We start from the raw sequence: 17,167 nt of genomic DNA, 5'->3' as shown, positions 1-17,167 counted from the left end.
CATATGAGAAAAGATTGAAAAGACTAGGCTTGTATTCACTAGAATTTAGAAGGATGAGGGGGTATCTTATAGAAACATATAAATTATAAAAGGACTAAAAGTACTGAAATTTGACAAACAAATCAATGCCGTGGTAAAAGCTAGCTTCTTTCAGCTTCGGACGATAGCTAAAATAAAAGAAATTCTCCAGTTTGATGACTGGAAAAGATCAACCACACATTCATCTCCTCCCGCCTAGATTACTGCAACTCCCTTTACCCTGGCATCAGCCAATCTTCCCTGTCCCGCCTGCAACTGGTCCAAAACGCCGCAGCAAGACTCCTGACGGGCACCCGAAAAAGGGACCACATCACCCCGAACCTGGCCTCTCTCTACTGGCTCCCTGTGCGGTTCCGTATAAACTTCAAAATACTCCACCATGTCTACAAAGCTCTCAATGGGCTTGCCTCCACCTACATAAAAAGTCTTCTCACCCTCCACTCCACCTCCAGGCCCCTCAGATCGGCCGACCTGGGGTTGCTGAATATCCCAAGGTCTAGGCATAAGCTTAGGGGCGACCGCGCCTTTGCGGTTGCAGCACCTAGGCTGTGGAACAGCATCCCCTGTCCCATCAGAACTGCCCCCTCCATCGCCACAGAGGGCAGTGTAGGCCAAATCACTGGATGGATTTAAGAGAGTTAGATAGAGCTCTAGGGGCTAGTGGAGTCAAGGGATATGGGGAGAAGGCAGGCACGGGTTATTGATAGGGGACGATCAGCCATGATCATAATGAATAGCGGTGCTGGCTCGATGTGCAAAATGGCCTCCTCCTGCACCTATTTTCTATGTTTCTATGTGACACAGAAGGTTAATTTCTTGTTGGTACAAAATTATGTAGATAAATAATTGGGAAGACTGCAGGAACTAGAAAAAAAAAATCTTGAAGGGAAGCAAGTGGACATGGCACGTAATATTACCAGGAAAGTAAGGGAGCTAAAAGAGAAAAATTGTTTCAACACATAATCAAGCCTTTTGGGAAGTTGCCTTAACCAAGATTGGAGAACGGGAGAAATCAGACAAGGACAAAAAGTTGGGTCAAAATGTGAATAGGTATAGAAATAACAAGCACGGTATATTTACTGCTTTAAATGCAAAGCCTAATTGCTGAATTTGCTGGTGAAGTACAGAAGCTATACAAAGAGTAAAGATTCATTTGTACAGATTTCTGGGCAGGTAACAAGTGTATGAGATTTTCCACATGGTTTGAATCAATTATATTAAAACAGGATCCAAATGCTATTTTTATTTTTAACTAATTTCCTGTCATTTACACTGATAATTTATCTTACATCTGCTGTACATATCCAAGTTAATACACCGGGCTTCTTCATACAATGCATAAGAGGTTTTATAATAATATTACTAACAATATTTAAGATAACATAACTATTTTCAAATATTTTGCATGCTTCTTCCATGTCTGCATTAATTTGTCTAGGAAGCATGATACAAAATATAGCCTTTTGAATGAGGCCAACAATATTAGAATAATGAGTTTTCTACTGTAAAAATTACTGTTACATGTTTTTGGAAGGAGTGTTTGCCAGGCAGATAAGTCTGACTTTACCCATACCTATGGTAGAAACCATGTGTCTGGCAACACTTGTAGATCTGGCAATGTGCTAGGAATGCAACATTGTCTGCTACAAAGAGACATACATCAAAATGCATCAATGAACTGGCTCTAGCCATCATCAGTCAGAACTCCTTCCAGGCATTCTCCACGACATGCATATGGTTCGTCTTCTTCTTGCGTATGGCGTGCACAGCCTAAAGTTGTAGGACAACTTGTTCTATGTGATCTTATTTGATTGTGCACACCAGGTTGATTGCATTAGTCGAAACATGGCGGACCATGTGAAGGTTGCAATCTCCCACCCCATGCATATGGATTAGGTTTCTTAGCCAAAAAAAGGCCTGTTTTACTTCGGAGTCACGTGAGTGACTACGTGAAGACCCCGCCAGCATGCACGCACGACATATCGTCTAACGCATTGCGCCGCGTCAGGCGGGGTGAAGAGTTCTCCCGCAGTGGCAAGGTTTAAAAACGGGACCTGCAGGTAAGTTTACTATTCTGAGGTCGTGTATATTTGCCCTTGTGTTTCTGTTTCAGAAAACTATGGACAAGGACAAGAAATCAAAACGGGTTGCGTCTCGACTGGCTGCGGGGGACCGCAAAAGTTCCAGCAGTCAACAGCGACCGGCGGCACCTGGACCGCAATCTTTGCGGTCCGTAGTCACCGACATGACACCCGCTCAGCTGGGACCAGCGGCACGAGCTGCACAGCCCGAACCAGTGCAGCGGACTGGTGGAAAAGCAAAGCAGAAGTCGGTCCGGCCGGTTGACTCGGATGAGTCGGGCCAGGAGGAATCGCTGCCGGGCAGTAGTGGAGGTGACCGCATCTCCCGCATGGAGCGATTGATGGAGAAAATGCTCCAACGTGACGTGCTCCGTGACATGGAGTATGGTCACCATGGGAGTCTTAGGACACCCATTACAGCACCTTACCCAGGGCTGTATAATGCATCTCCCTCGACAGAGGGGAGCATTACGAGCCAGGGCTGGGCTGGCTCCGAAGAAGGTGGTATAGCTGAAGAAACCGGCTGTGTGCTGGGGGTGCAGGATCCACAGAAGCTGCTTGGGGTGGTCACGAAGTTTGCGGTGCCAGCGCAAACGGGACAGCCGTTACAACCAAAGCTGGCAGCCAGCATCGACTACCTGTCCTTTAATCAACTACAGGAACAGGCAGTCAATGAGACAACAGCGAAATACATGGCTCCTGAGAACTGTGTCTCATTAAATGTCCCTGCAGTGAATAGTGCTATCTGGGGGTACATTGGAGCCGGCATCAGAACCCAGGAGGTGAAGATGCAGAAGATATTAAAACTTCTACATCGGGTATAACGGCATTTGCTTGTTCCGTGGATGGAATGGAAATGACGGAGACTCAACAAGACACTCTGGCGCTGCTCTGTAACATGCAATTCGAAATGAATTGCCTGAGGAAGAGCGCGATTAGACTTGCGTTGAACCCCAAATTTGCTGGGCTGTGCAAGATGCCACGACACAACCGCAAATACTACTATTTGGAGGTAATCTATCCAAGCAGGTCAAAGAGCTCGACGAAGAGACTAAAGCCATCAGGCTCATGAAGGCGTCATCTACAAGCAAGACCACATATCCCAAACGGCAGCACCCCAATGCATCCACCAGCAGGCAACAACACCAGGACGCTGGTGAAAGCATGAGGGCCGCACAACAACCACGGAGGTCTTTTTTAGGCCAGGGACTAGAGCGACCCTCATGGAAGATGCGCCAACCCCGCACTCTGGCGCCTCTTCGGCAGAAACAGAAGAAGTGAATACTCCACCGGTAACCATGGAGGTAGGTGGGTCTGGTTCCTTCCAGATCATAAAGGGTGTAAGTTCTGTACTAACTGGGGGTAACTTACACCTGTTTTTGGAGGAATGGAGGTCTATTACTACTGACCCTTATATACTACAAAGTATTCAGGGATATGAAATTGAGTTCATTCCTAAAGACATTCCCCCAGTTCAACATGCGCCTAGCCGAGAGTTTGTGCTTTCACAACAGGAAAAACTGGAAGGTCATGCGGAGCTGGGGAGGCTATATGGTATAGGAGTAATAGAGAGATCAGAACATGACTCTCTAGAATTTGTATCCAACATATTTACAAAAACCAAAAAAGATGGTGGATGCCGCGTCATCATTGATTTGACAAAACTGAATACTTTTGTAAAGTATATTCATTTCAAAATGGAAACATTTGTTACTGCCAAGCAATTGGTTTCCGAAGGTTACTTCATGGCTTGCATCGATCTAAAAGATGCATACTATTCGGTACCTATATAGAAGGATCATCGCCGATACCTAAAGTTTAACTGGATGGGGCAGCACTGACAGTATATGGCATTGCCTAATGGCTTAACATCAGCCCCAAGACTATTTACCAAGATATTAAAACCAGCCTTGGCACTTCTCCGGAAACAAAAACATATTGTCATGTCGTATCTTGATGATATATTAACTGTGGGGAAAACCCTGGAACTAGCTAAATCAGCTGTTTCAGCTACCAAACTATTGTTTGAAAAACTGGGTTTTATGATCCATCCAGATAAATCTAAGTTGACGCCATCCACAACTATGAATTATCTGGGGTTCACCATTGAATCTATCCACATGTCTGTAACATTGCCAAAGAACAAAGCAGCAGACTTAGTGGAGGCCTGCAACAACCGGGTTGTCATCAGTCAACCATCTATTTGACAGGTAGCAAGGGTAATTGGGAAACTTGTAGCTGCATTTCCAGCTACACAGTTTGGACCTTTGCATTATCAAAATTTACAAAGGGCAAAGGTGCAAGCACTAAAACAACATGCTGGTCATTTTGACCGACCAATGCAATTACCAGCAAAAGCAATTTTGGAGTTACAATGGTGGAGGCAAAACATTTGGCATAGCTCGAGCCCCATCCTTATCAGTAACCCATCATTTATATTACAAACTGATGCCAGCGCTCACAGCTGGGGCGCTACAAATACCATATCCAGTAGTGGTGGTAGATGGAATACACATTAATCATCGCTACTGCAAACACTGGGTATAAACTATTTAGAGATGTTGGGTGCGTTTTATTGGCTAAAAGCATATTGCTCAACAATGCACCATCTGCATGTCCGCCTACAAATTGATAATACCACAGTAGTGGCATATATTAATCATATCGGTGGAATTAAATCGATATCATGTGACAATCTGGCTAATACAATCTGGCAATGGTGTATCAAAATAAATATTTGGCTATCAGCGACTTACCTACCAGGTAAACTCAATACAGTGGCAGACACCAGGTCACGAAAATAAAATGACAACAATGAATGGATGTTGTACCACAAAGTATTTGCTGATATTGTAACGCGATGTGGAAAACCAGATATCGTTCTCTTTGCATCTAGACTAAATCACCAGTTGCCAACATATGTCGCTTGGGGACCAGACCCTGGGGCAGCAGCGATGGACGCCTTCTCGCTGGACTGGGGAAAATTGTTTTTCTATGCTTTTCCCCCTTTCTGTCTCATCAGTCAGGTTCTACGTAAAATACAATTAGACTCTGCGTCAGGTATTTTGGTGGTACCTGATTGTCCTACTCAGCCATGGTTCCCTGTGGTTCTCGACATGGTCTCGGAACCATGTATGTCCATCACCAAACGACCAGATCTGTTGGTCCATCCTGTAACAGGCGAAAATTACCCATGCCATGACAGGATCAATCTGTTGATTTGCAGAATTTAAAGAGACCACTCCTGGATCTGGGGTTGACAGGTAGAACAATGAACATGTTCACGGCGGCTTACTGGGAATCGACGAAGAAGCAATACCTCTCATATATCAGGAAATGGGAGATATATTGCACAAGGACTGATATATCGTACAACTCAGCCACTGTCACCAATGTCCTAGAATTCCTGGTCAGCCTTCATTTCGATGAAGGTCTCAGCTATAGTGCCATCAACTGCGCCAGAAGTGCCCTATCAGCATATTTGTGGCAGGGACAAGGACAGCACCCCGTGGGATCTCACCCTCTAGTTTCTAAACTTATGAGGGGCACAACACAAACCCTCCTAGAGCGAGGTATTCCCAGATTTGGGATGTCGGTGTTTTTTTAACGTTGCTCAGGGGTTGGTCACCAGCAATGTCCGTGTCCCTGGAGAAGCTGACTCTTAAAACAGTCATGCTGATGGCTCTGGTTTTAGCTCAAAGGGTCCAGTCCCTACACAAACTGAGACTGGATAACATAGTAATTTCTACAAACAAGATACATTTTCGTATCTTGGAGTTGGTAAAGCAAAATAGGCCAGGGTCATCAGGCCTTAATTTGGAATTTCGGGCATACCCTACAGATACCCGACTGTGTGTTATGACACACCTTTTGCAATATTTAGAGACCACTAAAAACATTAGAGGCAGAGAATTGGGATTATGGATCAGCCATAAACAGCCTCATAACTGGGTATCGGTGCAGACCATCTCTAGATGGCTCAGACAGGTTTTGGGAGTTGCTGGGGTGGATACTGACGCTTTCAAATCTCATTCCACCAGGGCTTCACCATTTTCATTTTTTCAACCATCAAACAGAGGTTTAAACATTCCACCATTTGTAACACACCGGCTTTTGCCGACCACTTTTCTTACTTAAATGGCCTTTGCCAAATATTAATTGACAAAAATTAAATGTTAACATCAATAATGCTAGCTTGACCAATTACAGCCAAGACTTTTACTCTGTTTTACAGGACAATTCCTGGGCACCCAACAGTCATTTTAAGCAACCATCATAAGTTGCCTGACACAACATTTCCCAGCTTTTAAGGAGCGCTCCACATCATAAATTGTTGATCCTGTAAATAACTCTCCAATGACCAAATCTAAAATACATATTAAAATACGCAGGTATTTCTAAAAAATATAAAGCCCAATATTTCAACCTTTGCATAAAGCCTAGTGTCATTTCAACCTCCATCTTGGTGACGATGTGCTTCCCTTAAAGGTAAACTATTTACATCTTTCTGAGCACATAAAATTGTGGAACTACCTGCCATAATATCCTCAACAACAATTACCTGGTGTAACGTATAAGCATTAAATCCTGTTTTTTTCTTTAAAAGAGATGCTGCCTTTCCAGTCGGTGCAGTGAACAACACAACTGCTTTGCTGTCGTCATTTTGTTCAACACCGCCAGTATTTTTAGTCGGAGTTTTTGGTATGTCCCAGCTTTCAGGAGCAGATTGATCCTGCTCAAGATCTTCACACGCTTGCGAAAGTTCTTCTTTCTCAGCATGTTTCATTTTTTCAACTGCTGCTTTGAAGGTGAGACTGACAATTGTGGTCTTTCCGCAACCACCTTTACCACTTATAATTGTAACAGGATTTTCACACATCATGGTGGCAGCTTTGATCTGCTCTTTATCCAAATTAATGGTTTTACTGTGCTCTGCATCATCCACCTCATTATCCTTCCATAAGTAGTCGCTCTGGGTTTGAACGAAAGCATCTCTCAGAACTTCCTCCACAGACACAGGCATTTGCCATGGAGGTTTATCAACAAGTTCCTTTATACAGGTAGCAATTTCTTTCTCATAGTTGTAGAAATGCTCAAGATACACCCGCTTCTTTTCAATCACAATAATCTTTGATTCCTTCAAAAAATTCAGTGATTCCCGTTCACTTCCAATGCTGACCTCAGATGGCCGTAATCCAGTCAGATCATCAACATTCACATAGGTGTGTCCTTTATCCCAGCAGGTTTGTTTGAGTTTATCATATATAACAAGAGAGTGTCTTTGTAACTCTGGAATTGTCATCAGAAGACTAGCTTCTTCAAAAGCCAACAACGTTGCCTCACAACCAACAAGTCGAACTTCCTTCGTGAGAATCTAGGAACAATTAATTTATTTTATTAGTTAAACCATGAAACAATCTTTTGCAATTAGACCATTTGTGACAATTAGTGTTCCATTTAAGCAAAATAAGATGCAACAGTTTTCAGTCTATGGCTAAACAAACGTCCTTGACAATTTTCAGGGCAGTCTCTAATTCTTGTATTTTTATCTACAATTCTTGCCACACTCTCATAGACTTATCGTTCTACCTATTTTACTGCCCTTTGAGCAATGGCATCATTTTACACAAATTCCATTTGCAAATAATTAGTAGAATCAGTTATCATATCACCACTGAGATACCTGGCTACTGATTGGAGATTAAAAGTAAAGATTAAATCGACAGGAAAAAATAATGTTGTTAATGCGAGTTTGCAGCTCCATTGTCTTGTCACTAGAATTTAGAAGATTGAGGGGGGATCTTATAGAAACTTACAAAATTCTTAAGTGGTTGGACAGGCTAGATGCAGGAAGATTGTTCCCGATGTTGGGGAAGTCATGATCAGCCATGATCATATTGAATGGCGGTGCAGGCTCGAAGGGCCGAATGGCCTACTCCTGCACCTATTTTCTATGTTTCTAAGCCAAATAATTCTCCCGCTGATTTACTTCAGCTTTTTGTGTCTATCTTCAGTTGAAACCAGCATCTGCAGTTCCTTCTTGCACAATTCAACATTTACCCTAGAAAACCAATAACTAAGCTCCTGATGAGAAACAAGACACAGAATCAAGAATGAATAGTGTATTTTGAAGGTGTCCATATTTGCAACTATGCCCGAGGTGGGTGAGGGGAGTGAACTTACAGAACTGAATCCAAGCTTCCACACTTCCGTACAAATCATCTGGTCCAGGCTCCGGAGTGTATTGTCGTCCATCTTCAAAATACGCAAAAAGTGCCGTGGCAGAAGTTGTGGCAGATACTTCATCAAACTTTGGAACTTCACAGCCTTCTGCACATTCTGACCTTCAACTAAATTCTCAGTAATTATCTTACATTTCAAATGTTATTTTACACACATATTTAAGTTAAATTAACATTAACATAACAACCCATTAGGTTCAGTCCTATGACATTACTAAAAGTTTATTTCTATGGAATACATTGGATGTTTTACAATTTTAAGTACATCAATGCAAATTGTCATCTTCAATAAAACCAATAATCCTAATCATATGTAGCTATATTGTAGTTTCAATATTGTTATCTTTGCCTTGAAACTGTCTTAGGCAAGTCAATATCAGATAATGGGAGAGTGATCAGTTCTACCTACCCCCGAGTTCAGAAGAACATGAGAAAATCTCATAGAAACTATTTGTTTTTTTAATGGGTGTGTGTTGGGGTGGGGGGTGTTAGCTCTACCTGAAGAGACTAGAACGAGCATTCAGTCTCAGAAATAGAAAGAGGAGAAATCTCTATATGCCTATAGTTGTGAATCCCTGTGAAAACACATAATTGTTCAGTAAATTCAAGACTGATTTGTGAAAGGGAATCAAGAGATTATGGAAATAGAATGGCACGGTGGGTTTGGGGCGGATTTGCATTGAATGAGAGTCGGTTCAAAAAACCAAATGACCTGCTTCTTCTACTCCTTCTGTTCAGCTATATTCCACAGCCTAAATGGCCTGTCCCACTTAGGCGACTTTTTAGGCGAGTGCAGGAGATTCTGCGCTCACCACATGTTCGCTGGTGATCTCTGGTGAGTCTCCTTCATGTTCGCGAGGAGTTCCAGCATCTGGGAACTAGTTGCGGCCTCAGTATGGTCGCCACAAATTTTTCAACATGGTGGAAAATTTTCTGCGACCAATAATTGGTCGCCATGGAGAAAATCGATGTAGTCATAGATGCAGTTGTAGTCATAGGTGCAGTTATAGTGGGGTCGCCATGTAGTTATGGGTAGTCGAGCTAATCATAGGTTCTTTTAGTTAATCGCATTTGCTGACCGGGCATTTTCATTGGCTCATTGGGGGGAAAAAAACTTAAGCACGAGTTTTCAGAACCTAGGAGAACCGACCAGTAACGTTAAATGCCCACCAAACTTCACAGCTGTGTATCTCTGGCTTATGAAAAGTTGTCTGGCTTCTTAAAATTGTCTCCACTCCTTCTCCCCGTCTCCCCCCCCCCCCCCCCACCCCCATCCCCCCATCTTTTAAAGGACTTACCGTGCACTGTGCTAGCCGTCTTAACCTTCCTGTTCATCGCGGTGTGTGTCTCTATCACCTTGGCTTTGCACCATGTGAATTTCAGACAGGTGTGTGTGTGTGTGTGTGTGTGTGTCTGTGTGTGTTCCACTGCCACTCACCGTTCCAGTTCCTGGTATTTCAGCAGAACTTGTCGCCGGCAGTCTGCTGAAAAATCGCCCAAGTGGGACAGGCCCTTCAGAATACCTAGTAATTACTAGGAATACTAGTAATAGGAATAGGCTATTTAGTCCATCAGGTTTGTTCCTTCATTCACAGTAGCCACAGCATTTTTGAGCATCCTCCAGGTCATTTAATAAGACTTCACCTTGTGCACCTAATTATTTAGCCAAAGTTATACACACAGGAATACCCATGTGGTAATTGATAATCTCTTTAACAGGGTTGGCCAATTTATCATCAAGAAATGGTAATTGTTGTAACATTATTATAAAAAACTTTATGAATGTGAAAATCTATATTAAATGGTATTAATTTGAGCGTTTAGTAAATTTGAAATGTGTTCCATTTTACAAACATCCATTGAACCTTTAAAAAAAACCTACTGAGGTGTATGAATAGTATTATAGACAATAGACAATAGGTGCAGGAGTAGGCCATTCGGCAGAGAATTCCAGACTAAGCTACCACCGTGCCATTCTATTATAAGCTGCAACTTTATATAAATACTCGTTTTATTATTCTTCAGTTTCATACAATTTAATGACAATAAGAATCTCGAAAAAGTTGCTAAAACTGGCAAAATGGTACATTAAAGGTAACAATATTTACCTGAACTAGATATGTAGGTAATAATGGAGTTTGCAAAACCTTTTTTGTTTTCATCCTTCTCCTCATCTGCAGTTTGTTGTAAAATGCTGAATAATTTTGAAAATTGAAGATTGTCGAAGCGAGGGAAATAATCGAAAAATGTTGTTATGTAATCTGAGTGGACGCGGCATTTTGTTAAGAAAAGGCTGATGATGCTCTTTCCATTTTGGTCCGTGAGAGCATAAGAAGGATACCCCTGTAAATACCATTTTTTCTGACGACAATGGATTTTTGCAGTCACTTTCCACCAGGGAGAAGTCAAATGAAACTGTCCAAACACCTCGTAGGTTTCACCAGATCCAAAGACTTTGATTTTAACTAAAAGAAGAATGATAAATGGGTTGTATGAATACATTTTTCTATTTAACCTCTTTCAACAACCGTTTCTTGTACATGTCTATTTTCTCAAAGGAATGAAAGCATTTAAAACAATGTGTTCGCTCTACATTAATTCATCACATCACATATTATGATGTGCATATTTAACTTTGGTCCAAATAAAGCTTTGCTGCCAATAGTTTTGTGTCTGTAAAGCATTAGCTTCTTTCCTAGATACATAGACAATAGACTTTAGACAATTGGTGTAGGAGTAGGCCATTCGGCCCTTCGAGCCAGCACTGCCATTCAATGTGATCATGGCTGATCATCCCCAACCAGTGCCCCGTTCCTGCCTTCTCCCCATATCCCCTGACTCCGCTATTTTTAAGAGCCCTATCTAGCTCTCTCTTGAAAGCATCCAGAGAACCTGCCTCCACCGCCCTCTGAGGCAGAGAATTCCACAGACTCACCACTCTCTGTGAGAAAAAATGTTTCCTCGTCTCCGTTCTAAATGGCTTACTCCTTATTCTCAAACTGTGGCCCCTGATTCTGGACTCCCCCAACATCGGGAACATGTTTTCTGCCTCTAGCGTGTCCAAACCCTTAACAATCTTATATGTTTCAATTAGATTCCCTCTCATCCTTCTAACTCCATTCTCTCAGCATATGACAGTCCCGCCATCCCGGGAATTAACCTTGTAAACCTACGCTGCACTCCCTCAATAGCAAGAATGTCCTTCCTCAAATTAGGGGACCAAAACTGCACACAATACTCCAGGTGTGGTCTCGCTAGGGCTCTGTACAACTGCAGAAGGACCTCTTTGCTCCTATATTCATTTCCTCTTGTTATAAAGGCCAACATGCCATTCGCTTTCTTCACTGCCTGCTGTACCTGCATGCTTACTTTTATAGACTGATGATCAAGGACCCCCAAATAGAAACATAGAAAATAGGTGCAGGAGCCTGCACCGCCATTCAATATGATCATGGCTGATCATCCAACTCAGTATCCCATACCTTCCTTCTCTCCATACCCCATGATCCCTTTAGCCACAAGGGCCACTCCCTCTTAAATATAGCCAATGAACTGGCCTCAACTACTTTCTGTGGCAGAGAATTCCATAGATTCACCACTCTCTGTGTAAAAAATGATTTTCTCATCTCGGTCCTAAAAGACTTCCCTCTTATCCTTAAACTGTGACCCCTTGTTCGGGACTTCCCCAACATCGGGAATAATCTTCCTGCATCTAGCCTGTCCAACCCCTTAAGAATTTTGAAAGTTTCTATAAGATCCCCCCCTCAATCTTCTAAATTCTAGCGAGTACAGAGTCTATCCAGTCTTTATTCATATGAAAGTCCTGCCATCCCAGGAATCAGTCTGGTGATCCTTCTCTGTACTCCCTATATGGCAAGAATGTCTTTCCTGTTGTACTTCCCCTTTTCCCAACTTGACGCCATTTAGATAGTAATCTGCCTTCCTGTTTTTGCAACCAAAGTGGATAACCTCACATTTATCCGCATTAAACTTCATCTGCCATGCATCTGCCCACTCCCCCAACCTGTCCAAGTCACCCTGCATTCTTATAGCATCCTCCTCACAGTTCACACTGCCACCCAGCTTTGTGTCAACTGCAAATTTACTTTGCATCCCTTCATCCAAATCATTGATGTAGATTGTAAATAGCTGCGGTCCCAGCACCGAGCTTTGCGGTACCCCACTAGTCACTGCCTGCCATTCTGAAAGGGACCCGTTAATCCCTACTCTTTGTTTCCTGTCTGCCAACCAATTCTCTATCCATGTCAGTATGAATGCAGAGGGTAGTGAGGGGAGCAGAGAGGATCATTGGCGTCTCCCTACCCTCAGTACAAGAACTGTTCCAGAGCCGCTGTCTGAAAAAAGCTCTGAGAATAGCTAAGGACAAACTGCACCCCCTCCACACACACCTGGATCTCCTGCCATCAGGCAAGAGACACCGTAGCATCAAAGCCCGGACTACAAGACTGCTAAACAGCTTCCTGCCACAGGCTGTGAGACTGCTAAACAGTCACTCTGTACTCACAGTCACCCGATTCTGTGGCTTTGCACGGACATTTTAATAACTCTGGCACTGGCCACTCAAATCAGCTGCCCTGGACATTTTAATGATTGGTTTTACTGTATTTTAATGTTGCTGTTTTACCTGCTTTTAACTATTTATACTATTTCATCAGGGACTGGATTGTTTTTTTATTGTTATTATGTGTGAAATGTTTTAAGTTTCATGTGCGATGCTCCGGTATTCCCTGGGAAACGTCTTCTCATTTTGCACTGTGCAACTGTTGCTTTGCAAGATGACAATAAAGGTTGGGTTGATTTGATTTGATTTGATTTGATTTGAAACATAGAAAAATAGGTAGAGGAATATGCCATTCGGCCCTTCGATCATCTAAAACAGTACCCCATTTCCTGCTTTTTCCCCCATATCCCTTGTTTCATTTAGGCCCAAGACCTAAATCTAACCATCTTGAAAACATCCAGTGAATTGGCCTCCACTTCCTTCCACTAATCCTGGATCAATCTGATCCTGCCAAACTTATGTGAGTTAACCAGACTTTATAAGGTAGCAGTTACAAGTGTATTGGTTATCAGGCATGTTCATTACAAAGATTCTCAAACTTGCGTCTGAACAGCTGTTGCATTCAGATACCACTCTCGAAAACCTCAGCAATAGAAATCCAATCTGATGAGCAGAGGAGATTAAAGTGAGTCATTGGCTATGGTGGTGATACAGTATTATAGAGCACAGAAAGCACAACAAGGCAGTGAAGATGTTGCTGTTATCCTCTTCATTCAAGAAAGTCACCATTAATGATTCAGGCTGAGAGAGTGGGACTACCCAAAGGCTCCCAGACTAAAACAAAAAGGAATGTTTCTTTCACATATCTGTCGATCAAATCTTTACTTGTTCAGATCCTGTGGTGCCGGGGCGGAAATCGCTAGCAAAACTTCCGGTGGCGCTATGGACTGTTAAGACGCGCACCATTTAGCTCCGCTCCGAAAAACGCGTTAAAACACCTGAAAAATAAAAAAGGACTGAAGAAAAAACACTTACTGGCAGATGCCCGACGACGCTCAAGTGACGTCATCAGAAATTGACGTGATACCGACATTTTAAATGAAAAGACGGGCTCACAAAAGGGACCTTCCTACCACCTCTGAGAAGACACAGAACTCGAAGGCTCCACAAGAGGAAGAATCTGAGGGAGAAAGACTTGTTTCTACTATGGAAGCGCAAGAACAAGACCAAGCTCTAAGAATGGCTATGGTAAAAGACATTAGAGAACTGCTGACTGAAAAGCTCGGAAACATAGAAACAAAACTTGATGATCAACTCAATGCTGGGAAAACAGAAATTTGTGGAAAAATTGATACTCTACGAGCTCGAATCGAGGAGGTGAATTCCTCTTTGAAAGGAGAAATTAACAGGGTCGAAGCAGATATCAGTAGCAAGCTGGAACCCATTCTTCTCACCTCAAGAAAACAAAACGACGCCATCAGAGAACTGGAAGCTGCAACTACGGATATCTCTCAGACAACTCAAAGACTGAAGAAGGAAATCGACCGTGTCTCTGGGCAATTGGCCAAAATGACCGAAAAATGCCTAGATCTCGAAGGTCGTTCTAAACGCCAAAATTTAAGGATTGTTGGGGTGAAGGAACGGAAGGAAGATGGAAAACACACTCGGGACTTTGCGGCCGACTTGCTCCAACAGGTACTTAATCTGCCTGAGAGACCCAAACTCGACTGGGCACATCGAGCTCAGAGAGCCCAACCAGGAGATGGAACTCCACCAAGACAACTTATTCTGAAACGACACTACCCATCATTCTTGAAGACATCATGAAGAAAGTTGCAAGCGCAAGAAACCTGATTTTTGAAGGAGCAATATAAGAATCTTCAGAGATTATCCAGCGGATGTTGTAAGGAAGAGAGCACTTTTTATTTTGTAGTTGGAATATTAGGGGCATTAATGAGCCAATTAAAAGGGGTAAGGTTCTAGCCCATTTAAATTCAATTAATGCTGATATAATATTTTTACAGGAGACGCATCTCAAAGATGGAGCGCAAAACAGGCTGAAGGCTAACTGGATTGGCCAATTATATCATTCTACGTTTCTCTCCAAAGCTAGAGCTACTGCAATTATAATTCGTAAAAGTATACCATTCAAACATAAAGCCACTATAGCAGATAAGGAGGGTAGGTACATCATAATATCTGGGGAGATATATTCAACCCCACTTACTATGGTGAAGATCTACGCTCCCAACTTTGACAACCCACAATTTTTTAATAAAATAATTAATACAATCTCAGATTCCACCCAGCAAAATCTGATAATTGGAGGAGACTTCAACTGTGTTCTGGACCAATATCTGGATAAATCCTCACAACAAAAGAGATATGTTGTGATATCTGATAAAGAACTCGAGGTAAACCGCTTGGAGGTAGTGATCATAATATGATTAGTTTTAATCTGTAATTTGAGAGGAAGTGGCAGGTAGGCAGCTGAACAAAGGGGATTATGAAGGCATGAGAGAGGAGGTGGCCAAGGTAGACTGGAAAGGGATACTAACAGGAATGACGGTGGAACAGCAATGGCAGGAATTTCTGGGCATAATCCGGAAGACACAGGATCATTTCATTCCAAAAAGGAAGAAAGATTCTATGGGGAGTAGGAGGCAACCGTGGCTGACAAGAGAAGTTAGGGATAGAATAAAACTAAAAGAAAAGATGTATAACACAGCAAAGAGTAGCCGGAAGCCAGAGGATTAGGAAACTTTCAAAGGACAACAGAAGGAAACAAAAACGGGCAATACGGGCTGAAAATATGAAGTACGAAGGGAAGCTGGCCAGGAATATAAAGAAGGACAGTAAAAGCTTCTTTAGATATGTTAAGGGGAAAAGAGTAGCAAAGTCAAATATGGGTCCCTTGAAGGCAGACACGGGTGAAATTATTATGGGGAACAAGGAAATGGCAGAAGAGTTGAACAGGTACTTCGGATCTGTCTTCACTAGGGAAGACACAAAAAAATCCCAGAGGAAAAAAATGTTTAAAGTTCTTCGCAGACTAAATGCTCAGATTATCTTTGTTCAGGAAACTCATGTAAGGTAAGATGACAATCAACGATTTTTCAAGTTTTGGAGAGGACAGCAGTTTCATTCAAATTCACAGGCTAAGTTGAAAGGAGTCTCTATTTTTATTGACTCCTCAATTCCGTTTGTTAATTATGAAACAATTTCTGATCCATATGGCAGATTTTTGGTGATTCTTTATAAGCAAAAGGTTGCTATGGTGAATGTTTACGCACCAAATATTGATCACCCTGAGGTTTTTTTAAACAGTTAATTGCATCCTTTCTTAATTTAAATGAACACTTTTTAATAATGGGTGGAGATTTCAACTGTCTGAAACCCTTGATTGACAGATCTACATCTGATCATGTGCTTCCAAATAAATCAGCTAGTTTTATTAATTATTTTTTACTTGACTCTGGAATGTTAGAAGTTTAGAGATTCTTACACCCAAATGACAAAGAATTTTCTTTTTCCTCTCATGTATATCATATTTATTATAGGATTGACTACTTTATAATAGATTCTCGGCTAGTTTCATCGGTCACTGCATGTGAGTATGATGCAATTGCTATTTCTGATCATGCACCATTGAAACTATCAATCAAACTACCTGATTCCAAGTTTAGTGCTAAACAATGGCGATTTGATGCTACTTTGCTTCAAGACTTAAATTCTATTAATTTTATTAAAGATCAGATTGCTTTTTGCTTCTTGACAAACTCTACTGAAGAAATATCCAATGGTGTAGTCCGGGATGCTTTTAAGGCATATATTCATGGACAATTTATTTCATACTCCGCGGGATTAAAAAACAAACTCAAAAAGAAATATGTACATTGGCTGACAAGAAATTGATAAAAAATATTCAAAAGCTCCTAGTTTAGAGCTCTTTAAGAATAGAGTTGAACTTCAATTGAGATATGATTTGTTATTAGTATCACGATTGAGAACCAGCTACTTAAAACCAAAAGTTAATTTTATAAACATGGCGAAAAATCTGGTAAATTACTCGATAATCAGTTGAAAGTGGTGACGGCCAAGCGTCAGATTACTAAAGTGAGTAAACGGGATGGTACACTAACTGTAGACCATGACGAAATTAATAAATCCTTTCAGGAATTTTATACCTCCCTATACCAATCAAAATTTCCTACTGATCCCAATATAATGCATGAGTTTTTAAAGAAACTGAATTTACCAAATTTACCATATAATGAGTGTCT

General features: G+C 41.8%; 2 protein-coding genes across 3 annotated transcripts in view; one reads left to right on the top strand and one right to left on the bottom strand.

Moving 5' to 3' along the window:
- The window catches only part of grip1 (glutamate receptor interacting protein 1), a 596,334-nt gene that overhangs the window by 561,278 nt on the left and 17,889 nt on the right, over window positions 1-17,167 (top strand). The window lies entirely within an intron of this gene.
- LOC116984240 (DNA helicase B-like) overlaps window positions 1-17,167 on the bottom strand; it is a 55,418-nt gene that overhangs the window by 31,052 nt on the left and 7,199 nt on the right. Inside the window, exons 2-4 of the mRNA XM_033038358.1 lie at window positions 10,471-10,827; window positions 8,304-8,470; window positions 6,682-7,494 (exon numbers count right to left, since the gene is read on the bottom strand). Of these exons, the coding sequence (XP_032894249.1) occupies window positions 6,682-7,494; window positions 8,304-8,470; window positions 10,471-10,827 (1,337 nt within the window). The remainder of the gene's footprint in view (window positions 1-6,681; window positions 7,495-8,303; window positions 8,471-10,470; window positions 10,828-17,167) is intronic.

The sequence above is a fragment of the Amblyraja radiata genome, chromosome 19, assembly GCF_010909765.2.
Source record: "Amblyraja radiata isolate CabotCenter1 chromosome 19, sAmbRad1.1.pri, whole genome shotgun sequence".
NCBI lineage: Eukaryota > Metazoa > Chordata > Chondrichthyes > Rajiformes > Rajidae > Amblyraja > Amblyraja radiata.
Note: the sequence above shows the minus strand (reverse complement) of the source record. Positions and strands in the feature narration are given on the sequence as shown.